We start from the raw sequence: 18,052 nt of genomic DNA on the forward strand, positions 1-18,052 counted from the left end.
TCTGAGAAGGAGTGACTGCGGGAATTGTGCAGTTTGATGGAAAATTGTGTGTTAGAACATTCACACAATCTGCTAGCAGACGGCAACTAGAAAATTATTTCGCAGCATCGGTATTAATGATAAGTTTTCAGTCTCTGTCAGACAAGATTCTTGACGAAAAATCTTCGTCAAAGATTCACTGAAGAAGTTTAATTGTTACTAGGGATTATAGCCCTGAAAATATAGTGAGAATTCTGATATTCATAAGGTAGGAACTAGCCAATAATTTACTAACTTAAAAGGATATAAGTAAAATGTTTGAAACAAAAGCTAGAGCTGACAGATACAGAAAGAATCTGACGGTGAAACTGAAATTTTCTGAAAATCTTTCAGAAAGACACACCACAACACTGTGTCAAATTGCGCGCCCTTTATTTTGAAAGGAAAAAATATTGGGCGATTGAGTATACGAGAATAAAATGTATGAAGTCCCCTTAATCAAAATGCGAATTTGTTAAAATCATTACGGCAGCAGATAATCCATTTGAAATTAGAGTAAGCTGCCCTATTAAAATCAGATAGATCAGGGCAAAGTGAATTGTTTGAGAATTTTATAATATTCCGAACCACGGTAATAATAAGCAATTGTTTCAATCTAAGAAAAATAAAGTAAAGTCAATTCTTGGACAGTATAAATCACTTTGGTGTGCGTGAAAAAATATTAATGATGTAAAACAAAAGAGAGTGATCAAAAAACCTGCTGTATACTTTACCCAGGTTTTTCTTATTTTCGTTAACTAATTACATAGGGAGAAATATTTATCCTAGAAACTATAGTAGAAACATGACAGTTTAAGGACATAATAAAAGAATACCGAGATAAACTACACCTATATTCAGTGCTTCCACAAAAATTTTTGTACGAATTACAATAAAAAATCAGAATGACTTCAAGTCGAATTATGATTCAGATACAAATTTTAACGGACGAATGTAAACGTTCACAAATACGAATGTAGTAAGTCGTACTAATTTTCCATTCAATCTCGGAACTATCATATTTCTACTATATTATAGCATCTAGGATAGAATTTCAACCGTGCACGTATTGAACCGAACGCCGTGTCACTTTCAGCACACCTGCACTAGCGAGCAAAATAGTTAACTCTAGTGTAATCATTTCTCTACCAGCTTTAACGAGCGAACTATGAATACACAAAATAGAAAACCGGAACACAAAGTCTATCCACTCTCATCCTTTACACATTTGACCAAGCTTTGTATTGACAAACTTCTTAAATGCTAAACTTGGATAGCTATTGTCTTAAGTCTAAATCTTTATACGATCATTGTAAGCCTAAAGTGGATAAAATACGAAATTTATGTTATTACTCGTTATTATCATTTCCTTTGAAATTATTGTCTACGTACAGCTCGCGGGTCACAATTATATATATATATATATATATCTACCAATTCTCACTGAACAATTTGGCATGAAAATATTCAATTAATCTGTTATTTTCAGATATTATGTGAAATGCTAGGAAGTGATGATTCCTACAATATAAGTATCGAAACTGTGCAGGTCTTAAGAAAAAAACTCATTCCTTATTTCTGTGCAAAGCAATAGAATTCAGTTTTATTAATTATTGAGTAGTTACGATTAGACTTGCAAGACAAATTCATATACACTAGTCTTTGGAAGATATGTATAGTTGGTCTTAATTCCATGCGTTTTCAAAGACTTACATTGTTTGTGACGAACTTTGACGAATTTAATGTAAAAGAGTTTTCATGATCGTGATATTTACGACGGCCACTTTTCTAGGCATGAATTTTAAGAGTCTGTGAAGTGCGTTGGAAAAGGAACTAATATTTAAAAATGTATGCCTCGGACACTGTTGGTCGTAGTTTTACTGTAATGCTGTTATTACAACCTGATTTATTTTATCTTAATTTAGATGAAATAGTTGATATGAAACGAATTTGAGAAGAAAGGGGAAAACAGTTTTGAAGTATTATTTGATAGATTGAGTCTTTTCTTTTGATCATCACTTTGAGAAGCAAGTTTTCATGAAAGACAAGCACGAACTTTACAGGCAAAAAAAAAAAATGATAAAAATTTTTGTTTGAGAGAATCAGGATATCACAATTTATTTTGAAAAAAAATTTCCGTAGCGAAGCTCCGCCCTCGTGAAAAAAGTAAGATTATTTTAAAGAAATTTAATCTTTTTCACCGTTTTCCTTTTTTTTTTTTTCCACCAGTCTCGTATAGGTCTGAAAAGTGATTAATTAAACAAAATCAGTAGTGTTTTGCAATGGAGTAAAGAATATTTTTTTCCTCAATGCTAATGTAGAGTTACGGCGTTCGTACATTTTATTCTTTTTATTCAAATTAAATTAGTGATTTCAGACTGCTGCATAAAAATTGGTAGATACATACGATACATACCCTAAACTTTTTGTCGTTATATATAGTATATATGTGTGGGTGTGTTTACATGTGTGAGATATTATTATATCAATATCTGTCATAGGCATGTATCGAATTTGTTTTCTTAGTTAACTTAAACTGTGTACATTTCTCATGATTTAGTGTTTCACAAACTTTTCATCAGAGACCTGCAACGTTATAAAATCTGCCCTGACTAAAACGCTTTGGATGCATTTTCACCGTTTTATTATGCCCGGCTTGACAGGTATAAAAATATTTTGAGAACAAATAATTCTCAACGGTGGAATAATAATTTCAATTCTGATCAACAATTATTTTACTTCTAACAGCGGATGTGATGAATTTTTTTAAGTTTCTTCCTTTTGTTTGTATCTGGTTCATTGTCCGAATTTACGGAACACTTTTGCATCTCATCCCTACCAATTTGATTCTAATTTTTTATGTGAATAGTACAGATCACAAAACATGAGATCAGTTTATAACATAGACCAGAACGTTTTTTTTTTTTTTTTAATCTCGCAACTCAAAAAATTAAATCTATTACTAATTTCCAAGATATTATATAAAAACATAAGGTACAGAAAATCGTAAAAATTTTTATCTTTGTTCACAGTGGCCACTCGTTAGGGATTACCTGGAAATCAGAGAAAAATCAGTGATTTCTTGAAATAGTCAGGGAAGTCAGGGGTAAGTCAGGGAATCTTTCAACTGGTCAGGAAAAATGAACGGTGTTCTAGCGAAACGAGAAAAACTAAGCTGATAAAAATCAGTCGCTACAAATTTGTAATCAATAAAATTCGTATTGAGTAAATAGACTGGAGAAGATACAGGGGTTAGCATAAGTGGAAATAACGTCCTAGTTTCTATAAAAGATATTTTATATACGTAATAAGTGCGTTTGTATATGGATCTAAATGTTATTTTAAAATTTTCGTAAAATAAGTTGAAAAATGCTGGCTGTAAACGTTTATATAACAAAATAATTTTAGAAAAATATTTCTGTGCTTAAGCTCGGATGTATATAAATTACTTTCCGCCACTATTAGGTAGAATGTGACCATTTTTCAGAATACCGATCAATTCATAGCTTTGTTAATTAGTTACTTTTATTAGCACTATTACTTAGAATTCTAGTCAGGGAAAGAATCTGAATTTGATAAGGGAAAGTGAAGCAAGAACTCCAGGAATTTAAAAAAAATGTTTTTAGTAGCCACCATGTTTTTTGGAAATCGTTGATTTTTGTAGATTCTCCGTAGAAAACATTGAAATATTACGAACAATTGCCATCATCCACAATTTTCTATAAAATACAATTAAAACTCGAAACTCAAAATTCCGTAAATTTTTGTAAAAGAGTTTGAAATTCGATGCAAATTTCTAATAATCGACAGTTTCGCCTTACGGAGAAGCCGTCGCATATTTCTGAGCTCACTGTGTCTCAACAGTGATTCCTATAAAAAAAAACCAAACGTTAGTTTGCTCTATGAATCAGGAGTTCTAAAATACGTTAAAAAAGTTACATACAATTAAGCGTTTGACATGTGCAAACCGGGTGCAAAAAACAAACTATTCTGAGAAAAATTCTATTTAAATAGTCCGAGCATGTTCCAAGTTGCCTATAAAAATCGTAAGGATTTTCGTAGAAAATCAGGCATTTTTTAGCTTAACCTAACCGAAAGTACCTGAGCATATAAAGAAAACATTTTTTACTTTCTTCGTATTCGAAAGCCTATAACTCGAAAATGCCAATAATTTCAGCTTCACATCTATTGAATTTCTTTTATACCCAACATGATCCTTGGGATGATACAAAGTTTGTCTTGAAATGCATCGATTTGGACATTGTGATTCCCACGGTTTCCTGACGTTGAACATCAAAATTGATATTTTCCTTGGAATTCTTTATTTTTTTTTTTTTTTTTTCCAAAAGTCACTAACCTCATTATTGTAAATAATCTCGATTGTTCAACAAAATTGATGCCAACATTCTGATGAAATCACGAACCAAAAAAATTTTTTAACAATTGGAGTTACTTTTACTGATATATGTAGTATTCACACAAAGAGTTAGAATCACATTAGTGGGGGTGCTGTGCAAAAGTGCTTCTGGAATTCAGAGTTTGGTGACTCGTTTTCGTTTAAGAAATAGCCGTGAAGAATTTGATCTTGATTAAAAATAAAACTGAATACATGTAATGACTGAATATAACTAGACCAGTACGTCAAGAGTTTTATTCAATATTTCAATAATCTGAAAATGAATTGATTTCACTTGTTTCTCTGTGTGTAAAAGAATTTTGGTAACAATGAAGAACCTTATCGATGTTTGAAATGTTATTTGGTATTATCGTATAGTTATAGGTTAAGACGTGAAACAAGTATAATGATGCAGAAGAAGTTGCGTTCCGTTCAGGTGATAGATTGTATTGACAAATTTGACTAACGGTAAGAATAAACTGTAGATAGAACTTTTTTTTATTCAAAATGAATAAAACTTCTTGAATTCAATTTAATTTTTTATTTTTTTATTATTACACATATAATTATTATTGATAGGAATTTAAAATGTAAATTCAATCCAAAAGCCTAACCCAGCTTCTTTTATATTAATTGGCGAAAGAAATGCTTGCTGAATTTTATCGTCAGTATTATTTACTTTGAAACTATCGCCTTGATACCCTTCAATACACAGGTGGAAAATAAAAAAAGTAAGATCGGAAATTGTTCGCACAGGTTATAGACAATTGGTATGAATTTTAAGGTGTATGGTAGGCAACAAATCACACAAAATCCCAATCAAATCATCTCAATAATGCATGGAGAGATAGATCGAAAGCATAAATGCTGAATTTAAAAGAAAAGAAAGCATGTGGATGAAAAGAAGTGTAAAGTTGTCAACTTTTTGTTAGAAGTACAAAAATGAATGGCAAAAGAAAATTGTAAAAATATTCACGCAAGGAGAAAGTCGCCGTAAATGATGCATTAAAAAACTAAAAAGGAATCGGAAATCTGACAATGGAATCCGACAAAAGTATTCATTGGAAAGTCAGAAACCACATGTATGCCGGTGATGTAGAGAGCTAACCGTAACTATTCCGCTACATCTAAAATTATAGTAGAACAAAAAACCACGTTGACCACGTTGATATGCATGTATAGTTGTACAGCTTATTATTCAGTTCAGTATCTAGACCTGTAAATAACCGTTTGATTTCTGTGACATAGGATGCGATTGAACTGAATAAAGAAACTTAATTTTTTTTTTTTTTTTTTAAGTCAACAGTTATTGTCCATTTGACGTGGTACGAAAAAAAAAACTAATTGTATTCATCATAAAATACAAATTAAATTTTTAGTAACAATTTGCTAGCTTGATATGTATGAAAAAATTGATTGCCACTTCTGGCTGTACACCTGACATAAATTCTATTGGATTGAACTTTAAGGTCATACAGAAATCCTACCCTTACCGGCCGAGCAAACTCACTCTCTTTCTTCCTATATTGAATAAACAAACGAACGGAAAGAGTTAAAATTTTGACGGTGCACCGTTCTTTTGTACCAGAATTCAGGAAAGTTACTCAGTCACATTTTTTTAACGATTTTCTGGATATGAGTAACTTATTTGGATTATAATAGAAAAGAGCGAAGCACCGACGAAAATTGAACCATTCTCGTTGGTTTGTTTATTAAAGGGTGATTTTGCTCGGTCGGTAAAGATGGGAGTACTACATGACATCAAACCCTACCTTTCTTAATTCCAATGATATAACATTTTAGAGTTTTTTTTTTTTGTTACCTTGTCATGATGTATCTGGATTTCAAATATTTATGTTATCCAGAATTTCTATATCTAAAATACTCTCAGATATGTTTTTGTACAATGATATCAGACCTTTAAAAGTCGAAGCTTCATAAAGATGAACGGGCAAAATCAATCGTATAATATTACATTAGCTGCAGGTCGTGTGACTGAGTTTGAGAAACACTATACAGGATAGACGAAAGTTTCGAGGGAAAGATTTTTCTTAATTACTAAATTATCATCCGTTTCTTAAATACTAACAATTCTGGGCTATGTTGGGCTGCCGTTAATATATTACGGCGAACAATTGATTATATATACATTTTAAAGATTTTTTTACTTCGTATTTGGATGTGTTTGCTACAGTTTGCTTTTTTTTTTTTTTTTTGTTTTCAAGTCGGTTTTTAATATATTGATATAATGGTCACCGATTTATGTTATTGAAATTTTCGTCACCTTTCTACGGCAGCCAGCCAAACGTTAGTCCGAGAATTGATTTTTATTATTGTCATGCTCACAGACGTAGGAGTTCGATCCGCTTACGAGCTATGTATGGAGGTACATTATATATAACTTTGTGTCTAAAATCTTATTTAAATTAAAGAGACAAGTAAACGACAAAACAACGAACATACGTGCTTGGCTCAAAGAATTATTGTCTTAAGTTGCCATCAAATATTGTCTTATACAGATTCGTGATATATTCTTTAATCGTATGAGGATAGGATTTATTAATTTTTCTCTTTCGATTGTTACTAATTTTTTGCTTTACATCTTATTATTGTCCCTTGAATTATTACTTAATGTTAAAAGTTTGTTATGCCACAAGTAAATTTACGCACAATATGGTATTATTCTTTGAAATATTCCATATATACTATATATATATATAGAATTTAAAATCTGGTCTTCTGTTTTAATTTTTTAATTTCAATCAATTTTGAAGACACCCCGTACGTAGAAACTATAAGTTATTAGTGATTCGAAGTTATCTTTTTAAAAGTAATACCTATATTCTAAGTTGATTATGTATTTTACTGATTTCTTGGTTGCGTTTACTAGCCCCCGAAATAATCATTCCCAGTCGCACACTTATGCCTAATATCCTCTCTCATTCGCTTCTTTCTTACAATTAGAACAAGCTAAATATTTTTTCACAATACTTTCCCGTGCGCAGTGTGATGTTATACGTGTAAATATAATACGTAATACATAATATATATTTTTTTATATATATATATATATATAGGGCATTCCATGTCGGCCAAGCCCATTTTTAGAATCGCTTGTTTCAACTACTAAACTCACTGAAGTTATTTATTTTCTTTTTCAGACGAAGAGAACTATTCAGAGTTCGTTATCACATATCCTCTCATTCAGGGAAAAAATATTAGAGTCGAAATAGTTGCTGAAGATTACATAGTCTCTGTAAAAAAATAGTTGAATACTATTTTCGAGTATTCTAGTGGTCTATAAACAGTAATTAATTTAATTTGCTTTCAGTAGCCACTAACAAATACTACAATTGCGTTGAAATTTTTGAATCGGGAATGAAAATTCAATCCTGATAACTGCAGGAGATACAGGGATTCGCTGTTCGAAAATGCAGTGCAAAAATAACGTAGTTTTTCGATTAATTCATTCTATTTCTATTTAGGACCTTTCGTCACATTTTTCTGGAATATTTATTAAACAGACATTTTTTAAGTTTAATTTTTACAATAAAAATAGAATTAGGTACCACGATTAAAATATACTCAGAAAAGTCATTGTGCACATTCACACCAAAAATGGAAAAATTTCGTGTAGATACTTATTTATCACAGTTATTTAAAGTTGCAGATAAAGTTTTATGACACTTATTACAAAATGATGTCAAACCCTTGGGATAAATAACACGGTACTATTATTCTGATTGACAAAATTAAATAGTAATTGTACAATACATAATTTAGAAGCATTGGAGTGTACCACACGATTGGGATGATAATAGTTACTCGAGTGATTTTGCAATGAAAAAAGTGAAACACCACGCTTTAAAGTGAAAGTGATTTGCCCACTGTCTACGCTGCAAATCGACTTACTTATAAAATTGTTGTGAATAATAAATCTCCAAGCCTTTTGTAGATGTGGAGTGCAAATTTTCGCTTATGGATGAAAAACTTATTCATCGAAATAAGTACTTTAGATGAAGATTTACAAAAAATTGAATGAGATGCACGTGTGATGAAAAACGATCTTTGACGCCAGTTAAAACGAATTGTGGATTCTATGTGAACTCGCAGATATTGTGAAATATTTCGTCAGAAACTCTGTAATTTTCTCCAACTATTTCGACCTTGAAATTTTTAAGGTGGAAGTGTCGGTAAGTACGGATTTATATTAAATACATATTTGAAAAACAAAAAGCAGTGAAAAACGGTTCGGTTGATATAAAATGCCTTATAACATGTACTCGTCTGAAACCTTACCCCGTGGTTCGATGTGGCGGACAAGACGACCTTACTGGATATTTTCTATAAATATCTGCAAAACCCTGTAGAGAATTTTTGAATTTTTCATACACTTTACATTCGTTTAAACAAATTTTACCGACGGTTTGTGCATTCTTCTCTATAATATACTCTAGAATTCTGTATTCCTTTGTGTTTTATTTTATGATTTTCGTACTGCTCTGAGATTGGTTTACTTTTTGAAATCTATCGTAAACAATCAATTTTCCGAATCCCCTTCAATAATCTGTTAAATTTTCAAGCAGTTTTGTGGCGATCTGATTTTTTTTTGAGCTTTTACATAAGATGGGCAAAAATAGTTCTCGATACAGATTCCATTACCGACACAGTTACTGACACTTAGCCAAGACACAAACCTTTTTCTTGAACATTCGGTGGTGGGGGGATATCTCCACTCCGGCTGACTGTATCGATCATCGGATCGAGGTACGTAAGTTAACGGAATCGTTCGATGGGTATCGACATGCCGGTACCTGTATATGAACCGAAATTCCGAGAGTTCGCATAACGTTCATTCATTCTCTGCAATCCTCCCGATGTCTCACTTTCCCGACATGTTAAAACTTCTCGTACAATTTCGAAAACTGTCTGTCAGTTGAAATTCCGAAAATTTGGACAAGGTCAACATTCGTTGCAAGCCTCTACTGGTTGATCGATAAAGTTGGTCAGAGTGGTGATACTCACCGACACTGAACATTCTTGGAAATGGTTTGTGTCTTGACTAAGTGTCGGTAATTCTGTCGTAACGGAGTCTGTGTCCAAAACTCTCATTGACCATCTACTGTGAACTTGATTTGCAATTGTTAGAATTCTTCTGATTTTAGCGAACTTTGCCCAGTGTTTGTATAAAATATCGAAACATTAATTCGATGAGGGTTTTTCTGAATATTATTCGAATTCTTCTCTGTGCCTAATCTGCAATTCATACGTAATCTGGAATACATATTTTCCTGAGATATACACTGAGAAAACGGCATTGTGAAGACTAATCAACGTAGTTGATCCAACTACGCGGAGTCGTGAAGTTAGATACGGCGAAACCAATGGTACAGTTGAGTTAACTTCCCTAAGTAGTTGAAAGTATGTCGTTGAGCGAACTACTCTCGTATGTAAAAGAAATATTTTGGTATTTAACTGGAATAGGTCACATTTTTCATACAATTTTATAAAGAGTATAGGCATAGTTATGAAGAGTTGAGTGCAACTTCAATTGCTGAGGAAATCAGATAAAATATTTAAAATTACAATTACGCGTAATTTGAGAATGAAAATAAAGCAGCTTACAGTCACTTGTTGGAAGTTCCTTAACTATCTAATGTTTATCAACTTATAACACCATCGAGATGTTTTGCGCGTGACGTCATGTGATTGATTTAATAATTTTTACGAGAATCCATTTCATCCTTTCGTAGGAAACTGATTTAATTTCAAATTTTTTTTTGTATCATCCTTTTGAAGTTACGAAGTGCGCTCTGGTTCTCTGGGACTGGTAAATTGTTGTACGAATTAATAATCTAAGAATTTGCAAAAAAATAATATTAAAGCCTGTAGCGGCGAAATAAACAGATGAAAAATCTGTACGATATTTATCGAGCTCTAGTTAACCAGAGCATACTTTCCGACAACAGCAATCATTTCACAAGAAATTTCAGATAGATCCAAAGTTGTACGAAAGGACGAGATGGATTCTTGGAAAAAATCGTAAATCAGTCACGTAGCACCACGTTCAAAACACCTTGACACGAACTATTGCAGTGTGATGTTGAATGTCACTGGGATAACTGCGAAAATTTACAAACGAACAAATAACAGTAGCTGCACTAGACTCGTGTAAACGGAAATATAAAGATATGGTTGATGAAATTACATTCATTATAAATTTTCATATTACGTACGTCTTGATCACACATTTGAGTATCCACACGATATAAACACGGACCGAGAAAACGATAGTATTTAGGACTGAGGTGTCAGTATGATAGCAAATGATATTCAATTGATCTTTGATATCATTGGATTTACTTAATAGAGTCACGTTGATACCGTACACGACTCAACATTTAGGTCCGTATTTTAAATACAGTCACGAATTACTATTAATTCAAATAAACAAAAATTCAAGGGCAAATCTTTCACATAGTCGGCTCAACGACTTGGCTTTCAATGAGACAACTTTCGAGCAGTTGACTTGTCAGCAAAATGACTGTTGGCGTAGCGAGGATTGTTCAACCTCATGGGAAGGTTGGCGCTACTCCACATTTTTTTTTAGTGTACAAAGAAATTTTCAAACTGAAATTTCTTCAGGGGTGATTCAATTCATTGATTCAACGACGCACATCTATTTGATTATAGGGAGCAGTTTCTGTACGTACGGGTTATCAGAGTTCCGAAATATAAAGCCAAATTTTTTCGATATTTATATATCATATTCAATTATACATCTGCACCCAAGGCACATTTTTTACTTTCACTCCGTTGTAGGAAGGTCCGCCGTATATACATAATACATCGTAAATGAATATTTTCATACTTTCTTAATGGTGAATTTTTTTTTATTCCAGGAACTAGTCTATCCCCGAGACTTTTTACACTTGACAATCAGATATGAGTGGCTGCCAGTCACGAGTCGTGTAAAAATTCAAGAATATTTACTGGTAAATGTAATTCAAGCTAATCAAGTTTTAGCAATTAAAAATATCCCCAACCGACAGGAAGAAAATCTCATCTATGGATCGTAGATTTCAATCTCTGCACCCTCAGGGTCGAATTAAATTGAAGACCGGAACAATACGAACTACGTCTTTTTCACCCGAATTATAATTGTTGGCAATACCGTTTTTATGTTTTGTTAATTACTTATCTTTTCATCCCATAATTACGTAAACGAATATGAATAACTATGTTTGCGAAGAATCTTTGAAATACTTACTTACTTTTAATAGTTAAAAAGTCTGCAAAGAAATGCTGTGACTTCATAAAATAGCTTTGAACACTTGGAACAAAAGTAAAAAAATATGAAAACTCTGGTTTCTTAGCAAATACGTCTCTTGTATACGAAATTTAAAATACGAATTCGATAAATTTCAATCCAATCCCAAATTAAGTGTCTACATTGAAATTGGCGATCTAGAGTAAGAAGCTTCGCTATCTGCAGGATACATTTTATGATTCAATTTAATATAGGTGCAAAACTGTTTGACTGTCAAACAACGTTTCAATTTCATCTAAAAAATCCATTTTCTCAACTCAGTGTGCGAATTTCGCACATTGATGCTAAAAAAATTATTTACGATCCACATCCTCGCACTTGTACCGTTATGAACTACGTTACTGTGTATCCTATTTGACATTACGTAATTGTAACGAATAGAGGGTTTTAATTATTTCAAATAATTTTACTGTTTAGGATTTTCATTTGAATATATCCAGTTCCCAGCTGTGCTGTCTGTTTGAAACCTTATTTTTTTCAAAATAATTCGCGCATTTAAAATTCTACTCGTGTACTGTATTTTATACATTCATCAAATTAATACGCAACTATAACAGCAACCATTCAGCTGTCTCGGGTTTTAGATTACTCCTGGCTTATGCGTTATTACCTATTTTCTTTTCCTATGTATACACACATGCAAATATGTTTACGTATTATATTGTACATTTTATATTCACACTTAACATATTTAAATGCATGTATGTATATGTATATATATATATATATTATATATACGTATATATCATAATATATACATATTATATTGTATTTATATAATCTACTTTCAATCTAGTGTAAATTATTGTCAAATAGACAGCATTTTGTTATAATATAATATAACGTTATACTTACATTCTATATGATAAATTTATGTTTTTACATACATATACCTATGTATACGTAGATTTAACTATAGCTTTGTGCAAAATTTACATTCGCTTCACTCAATCCTGATGCGATTGTACATTATTATATATGTATATAGGTATATATAATATATGACGACACAATGGGTAATCGAAAACTTTCAGAAATTACTTGTTGTATCTAATATTATATAACTGTTCTATAATTTTATTAGTCTGGAAGTAACGTGATTTCACGTTATTATTTATACTTATATATATACCTATACATATACATATTTATTTCGTTAACTTTGTATTGTCAAAATTTTATCTGTCACTCCAATTCTGTTTGAATTGCATAGTTATTGTCAAACATTTCGTAATAATAATATTAATTCAATATTGTTATTGTCGCTTTTCCGTTACTACGTTTTTACGTTTCATTAAAATTTTTACCTCAGTTACTTTTCCCAGTAAACTGTTGAATATAATATTATATATATTATATATATATATAATAGATATAATAAATATCGGCAATCTCGCAAATTACAGGTAAACGATCAGTTACTACAACGTCATTTGACTGCAATCTAGATGTGTCATTGTGATATGAAGATGTGAAAATCTCTGAATTGTCAGATCTCTCGACTGTATCGTTGACGAGAAACGGTTTGATTTAATTTTCCACTGAATTCGTATCTTCAGAATTGTAGCACTTTCTGCGGCCGAAAAAAATGTAACAAACGATATTCTTTATGTAAAGAGGCCTGATTTTTTCGAATATGAAATTTATTTTTAGGTAAATTTTCAGCAATAGCTAAACCCCCCCCCCCCCATGGCCGTGAGATATCGCATCTGATTATGGATTGTGAGTTAAATGTTTGTAAAACTTGTGATTGCGCCAATTCACGTTGGATCAATTTTTTCTATCGACAGAAGGTGCTAAGAAACTAAACGCAAAAACGCAGAAATTTTTTTTTAATTTAGGGGATTTTCATATCTTACCAGGTAAATACCCGAAATGTTGGTACCTCACCAATTCTCTTCATTCTACGATACGTTGGAGTACATCGATAAATATTGTACACGAGTCTCTTTGAGCGCTAATTCAGCCGTTTCAGGGGTAAAGATCACCCCTAAAGCTTACCTCGAAACAATACGGGATGCAAACCCTTAGGATAGTGATTCCTAGTGATAATGAATAATGTTCAATTGATTTGCTCAAAAGATGTCAGGCGCTATTACCAAGAAATCTCAAAGAAAATTAATTTCTGGCTGTAAACTTTAAGGGTGGTTTTTACCTCGTTAATGGCTGAATCAGCGCGTGAAAAAAATTGGTGTCCAATGTTTTCGAGGTACAACAACGTATTGCAGAATGAAAAAAATCGGTGAGGCACATATAGGGTATTTCCCTTGTTAGTACATCAGATAACGCATCATAGATCTGAGCAAGATAAAAATGTTTGCATCTAAATTGTTTACCTTCCGTTGGCAAAGTTACCAATATATATGCACCTAAATGTTTTTTTTTTTTTTTGTTTTTACTCGTAAAAGATGAGTTACTTTCTTACAACCTTGTATCATTTATATTACTTTACAACCGATGCTCTATGCACGAAGCACCTCTAGAACTTTCATTGAGATTTATTTGTTACTTTTCACTGTTTGATTTAAACTTTCATTGGAACTAGACAGCCGTATTTACGTGCTAACTCTTCATCTTAAAAATGACAAAATACTTGTTACCATTATAATTGCCGCCCGCAATGATGTCAACATGACTGCTGGGTTCCCATTTTTCTGAAGCTTGAATCCAGGGTCTACCACGCGAATTTTCCATCCCAAGTTGTTGTGAGAATAACACTGTAATCGTGAAGTGGTTTAGTAAGATCTTTCATATTTTATCAAGTTTATTGAATATCATTATAAATCCCTCATTTTAAAGTTTCATTGTAAAGACAAACCATGTTCCAATTGAACGTAGGGATCGAGAGAGAGAGAGAGAGAGAGAGAGAGAGAGAGAGAGAGAGAGAGAGAGATGCGAATAATTTAAGCAAGTGTACATTTTTTGAGATCTCGAGATGTTTTGTTTTACATAATTATATTATATGTTACGTAGTTAAAAATCTGATTTCATACCTACTCAACAAAAATCTCATGTTTTTGTTGAACCTTGATTTTGTCAGCTTAGAATCGTAACCCTTTAATGCCTACACAGCTAAATCACTATTTTACGGGAAGGTAAGTGTTTTCGAAGATTTAAAAGTTTAGATAATGTAGCTTTTGTCCCATTGGATTGGAGCAAAATAGTACACTTTCAAAATGTTATTATTTCAATGTTCTCTGTCATTTTTTCTGCTGCTAATTTCCGATTCGTCAAACTTTTGTTCGATTTTTAATATCTTCTGACAAAAAATATTAACGTCATTCAATGATTCTCTCGAAACAATGATCTTTTTTATAATAAAAGTTTTCTTTAAAATTACGTTAACCATTCTATTTCTGCGTTTGTCCCATAAAAGTCATTCCTCTGGCCTATTATTATCAAGTTGGGTATATACATTAAAACTGACTGAAAGGGCTCTTTAAACTTTTCAATATTGAGGTTATAAATATCCTTTTAGCCTTATCGATGTTTATAACTGTCCTTTTAAAGATAAAAAAAAATTATGTGCCACAGATACCGTACAATAAAAGACGGAATCTTGACATCGCGTCTATCCGTCATTTTTCTGGGAGCATGAAAATGAGTCAATATTCGCGCGGTAGGTGTAATTAATTGCGGGCATAGATTTCAGGGCAATATAATTATAGGGATTTATTTTACCGAAACAACCGATTGCTACTGCCATCAATTTTGTTACTGCCATACAAGTTGTGTGTCGTAAATAAGTATCATAAGCGAACAAGGCATTCTTCTGGCAGGTGTAAACTACATATTATCGATTGAAATAAATTACTGAGTATCTTTTTAAATGTTACCATTAGAACCCCATTCACTGTCTCGTTTTAATATTGGGACTGCCTGATGTATTGTGTTCTTCAGAAAAAAGAATCGTTAAAGTCGTAATTTCTCTGGGTTCGTCTGAACGTTTTTCATACGTACTGCAAAAGTGCAATGTCTTTCCTACTTCAAAGTGTGATTCTGTGTTGATATTCAATAGCTTTGCATGAAAAGATGCATGATTATTAATTCCAATCGATAACAATATTTTTCAGCGTAAAATGTTGGAAGTTACCAGAGAAATTACTTCTTTGAGTAAAACATGTCGAATGTATGAATGACTCATATACTTTTCTTTTTTTAATATTTATTTTAACCTAATACGCCAGAAAAACTATGAGAAATCCATAGATAATACTGAAAACGTTGCAGCGAAATATTCATGTGATTTCTCTGTAGCAGTAAGTATTTCTCTGAAATACGATAGACCGTACAAAAACTGAAATATCGGTTGGCCTACCGTATCATTTCAACCTGATGATCATTCAATCTTCTGTGAATAAGATTTTTTATTCATCGTTTGTTCGTCAATGCAAAATGATCGTTTTGAAAGTAACGGCCAAGCGCGAAATAGGAGGTCAAAAAAATTAGAAATGTTCGAACAAGTCTGTTTTTTAAGGGATTATCCTACTGCAAAATTTTCAAACAATGTATATTCTTTTTGCATTATACGATAGTGCAGACAGGACATTGTGTGGACCTAGCATCGCCGATTGATCGTTAGTAGACGATTCATATTAAAATTCCACATTCGAAACTTTAAGCGTGTTTTTCTCGAAACGTAGTTTTAAAAAACGGTGCACACTCCCAAAGAAAGAGTTTTCAATTTATCCGTCTCAAATTTGGACACAACATTCTTCCCGCCATTATCTTATCTATGGAAGCTTTTGTTTTTAAAATCTTCATATTTTTTTAATCCTAAGACTATCGAAAAAATGGACTACATTAGATACTTTTTTTCAAACTGCCGCCATTCTGTCAATTTCCATAAAAAAGAAACCTCCATAGTACGATAGCGGCTTTCGTACAGTTTAATAATCTCTTTACAAATTTTATCTCAGACAATATTCACGGTCACAACACCGTGTACACCGTGAGGATTTCTTTTTTTCCGAAGATATTTTCAACCGTTAAAAACAATGTAAAAAATATAAACGTTTAAGAATCTATTTTCCGATCTTCATGAGTGCTTTGGTCTGACATAAAAAAATCAGATTGGTAAGCGTGTTTTAACCGCCCCAAAAAAAACAAAAAAAAATCAGCCGTCTTTCGACCCGTTACACTGGGATGACCCTTTATAGGCCCCTCTGTGTCCATGTTAAAACTGACCTGATAGTACAACAAGTCCGGAGCGTCTTCGGGGACCGTCCACGTGAGGACGGCAGGTTCGCCCTCTTGGCACTCGAGCCTCAGGGTATCAGCAAAGCTCTCAAACGTTTCCGAATCCTCGCTCATGTCGATGGTCTTGTGAACCCATTCGCAGTACCGTCCCGCAGCCGTGGGGTATGGTTCATCATCCCTGTTCCATGCCACCCCGGCGTAAACTTTCTGCTTTTTTTGGTCAGCCGAGTTTCTTTGACCGAAGCCACCCTCAGGGTTATCGGTTATGTAGAATGGATGATACCTGGATAAAAAACGCAGCAATTTGCTACATAGACTTAGAGCCGTGCACATTCTCAGCGAATTTTAGGCCCGGTATGTGGAAGAAGCGGGATAATAAATTTGAAAGAGTTGAATGTCCGTCTCTGCTCATTTGGTATTTTTGTATATTTCAGGAGCACTTTGGATGCATGAGAAATATTTTTCCAGATTTCAATGGAATAAGAGAACCTGCATATATTGAGTCGCTGAAATCTATACAAGCTCCCTGATTCAGTTACTACAAAGAAGTCGAATTATTGTGGGTTCGAATAATCAAAGTTTCATTGCAGGATATTAAGGAAAGAGAGCCGGGCTAGTTGTCACAAGGTTCATATCTCCGCCACTAGATGTCGGAACGAGCGGCGCTATAAATTGAGGTTGTAGTTCAATGTTTAAAATTACTGAAAAACTGAAATTGCATCTGGTAAGTCATGATTTTCCATCTTATAAATATTTTTTTTCTCATTCTCTTGGCTGCCTTGGGATATTTCGTAATAAGATAATCGGAATGCTGATTCTTGTCGTTTTCATTTGATATACAGTCGAACCTGGATAAGCGAGAGTTCAAGGAACTGCGATCTCTATTAATAATCATAGATGACTCGAAGCCTAATTTCTTCTAGCCTTCGGAGTGCTTCGTTTATCTTTTGCGTTCGTACTAGAGAATTGTGTATTGCTGTTTCGGATGTGTACTAGCCGCCGGAAGCCCAAATTATACGTAGACGTAATAATGTAAATGATAAAAATATTAAAAATAATGTTAGCAACAATAAAAACAACAACAACACGTTCGAATCTTGGACATCATA

The 18,052-nt window shown here is 32.8% G+C and overlaps 1 protein-coding gene across 1 annotated transcript in view; it reads right to left on the reverse strand.

The window, feature by feature from the left end:
• Positions 1 to 14,112: 14,112 nt before the first annotated feature.
• The window catches only part of LOC107217737 (protein Skeletor, isoforms B/C), a 69,352-nt gene continuing 65,412 nt past the window's right edge, over positions 14,113 to 18,052 (reverse strand). The window contains exons 10-11 of the mRNA XM_046746711.1: positions 16,932 to 17,226; positions 14,113 to 14,461 (exon numbers count right to left, since the gene is read on the reverse strand). Coding sequence (XP_046602667.1) covers positions 14,315 to 14,461; positions 16,932 to 17,226 — 442 coding nt within the window. The 3' untranslated portion in view covers positions 14,113 to 14,314. The remainder of the gene's footprint in view (positions 14,462 to 16,931; positions 17,227 to 18,052) is intronic.

This window comes from Neodiprion lecontei, chromosome 1 (genome assembly GCF_021901455.1).
Source record: "Neodiprion lecontei isolate iyNeoLeco1 chromosome 1, iyNeoLeco1.1, whole genome shotgun sequence".
In the NCBI taxonomy this organism is placed as follows: domain Eukaryota; kingdom Metazoa; phylum Arthropoda; class Insecta; order Hymenoptera; family Diprionidae; genus Neodiprion; species Neodiprion lecontei.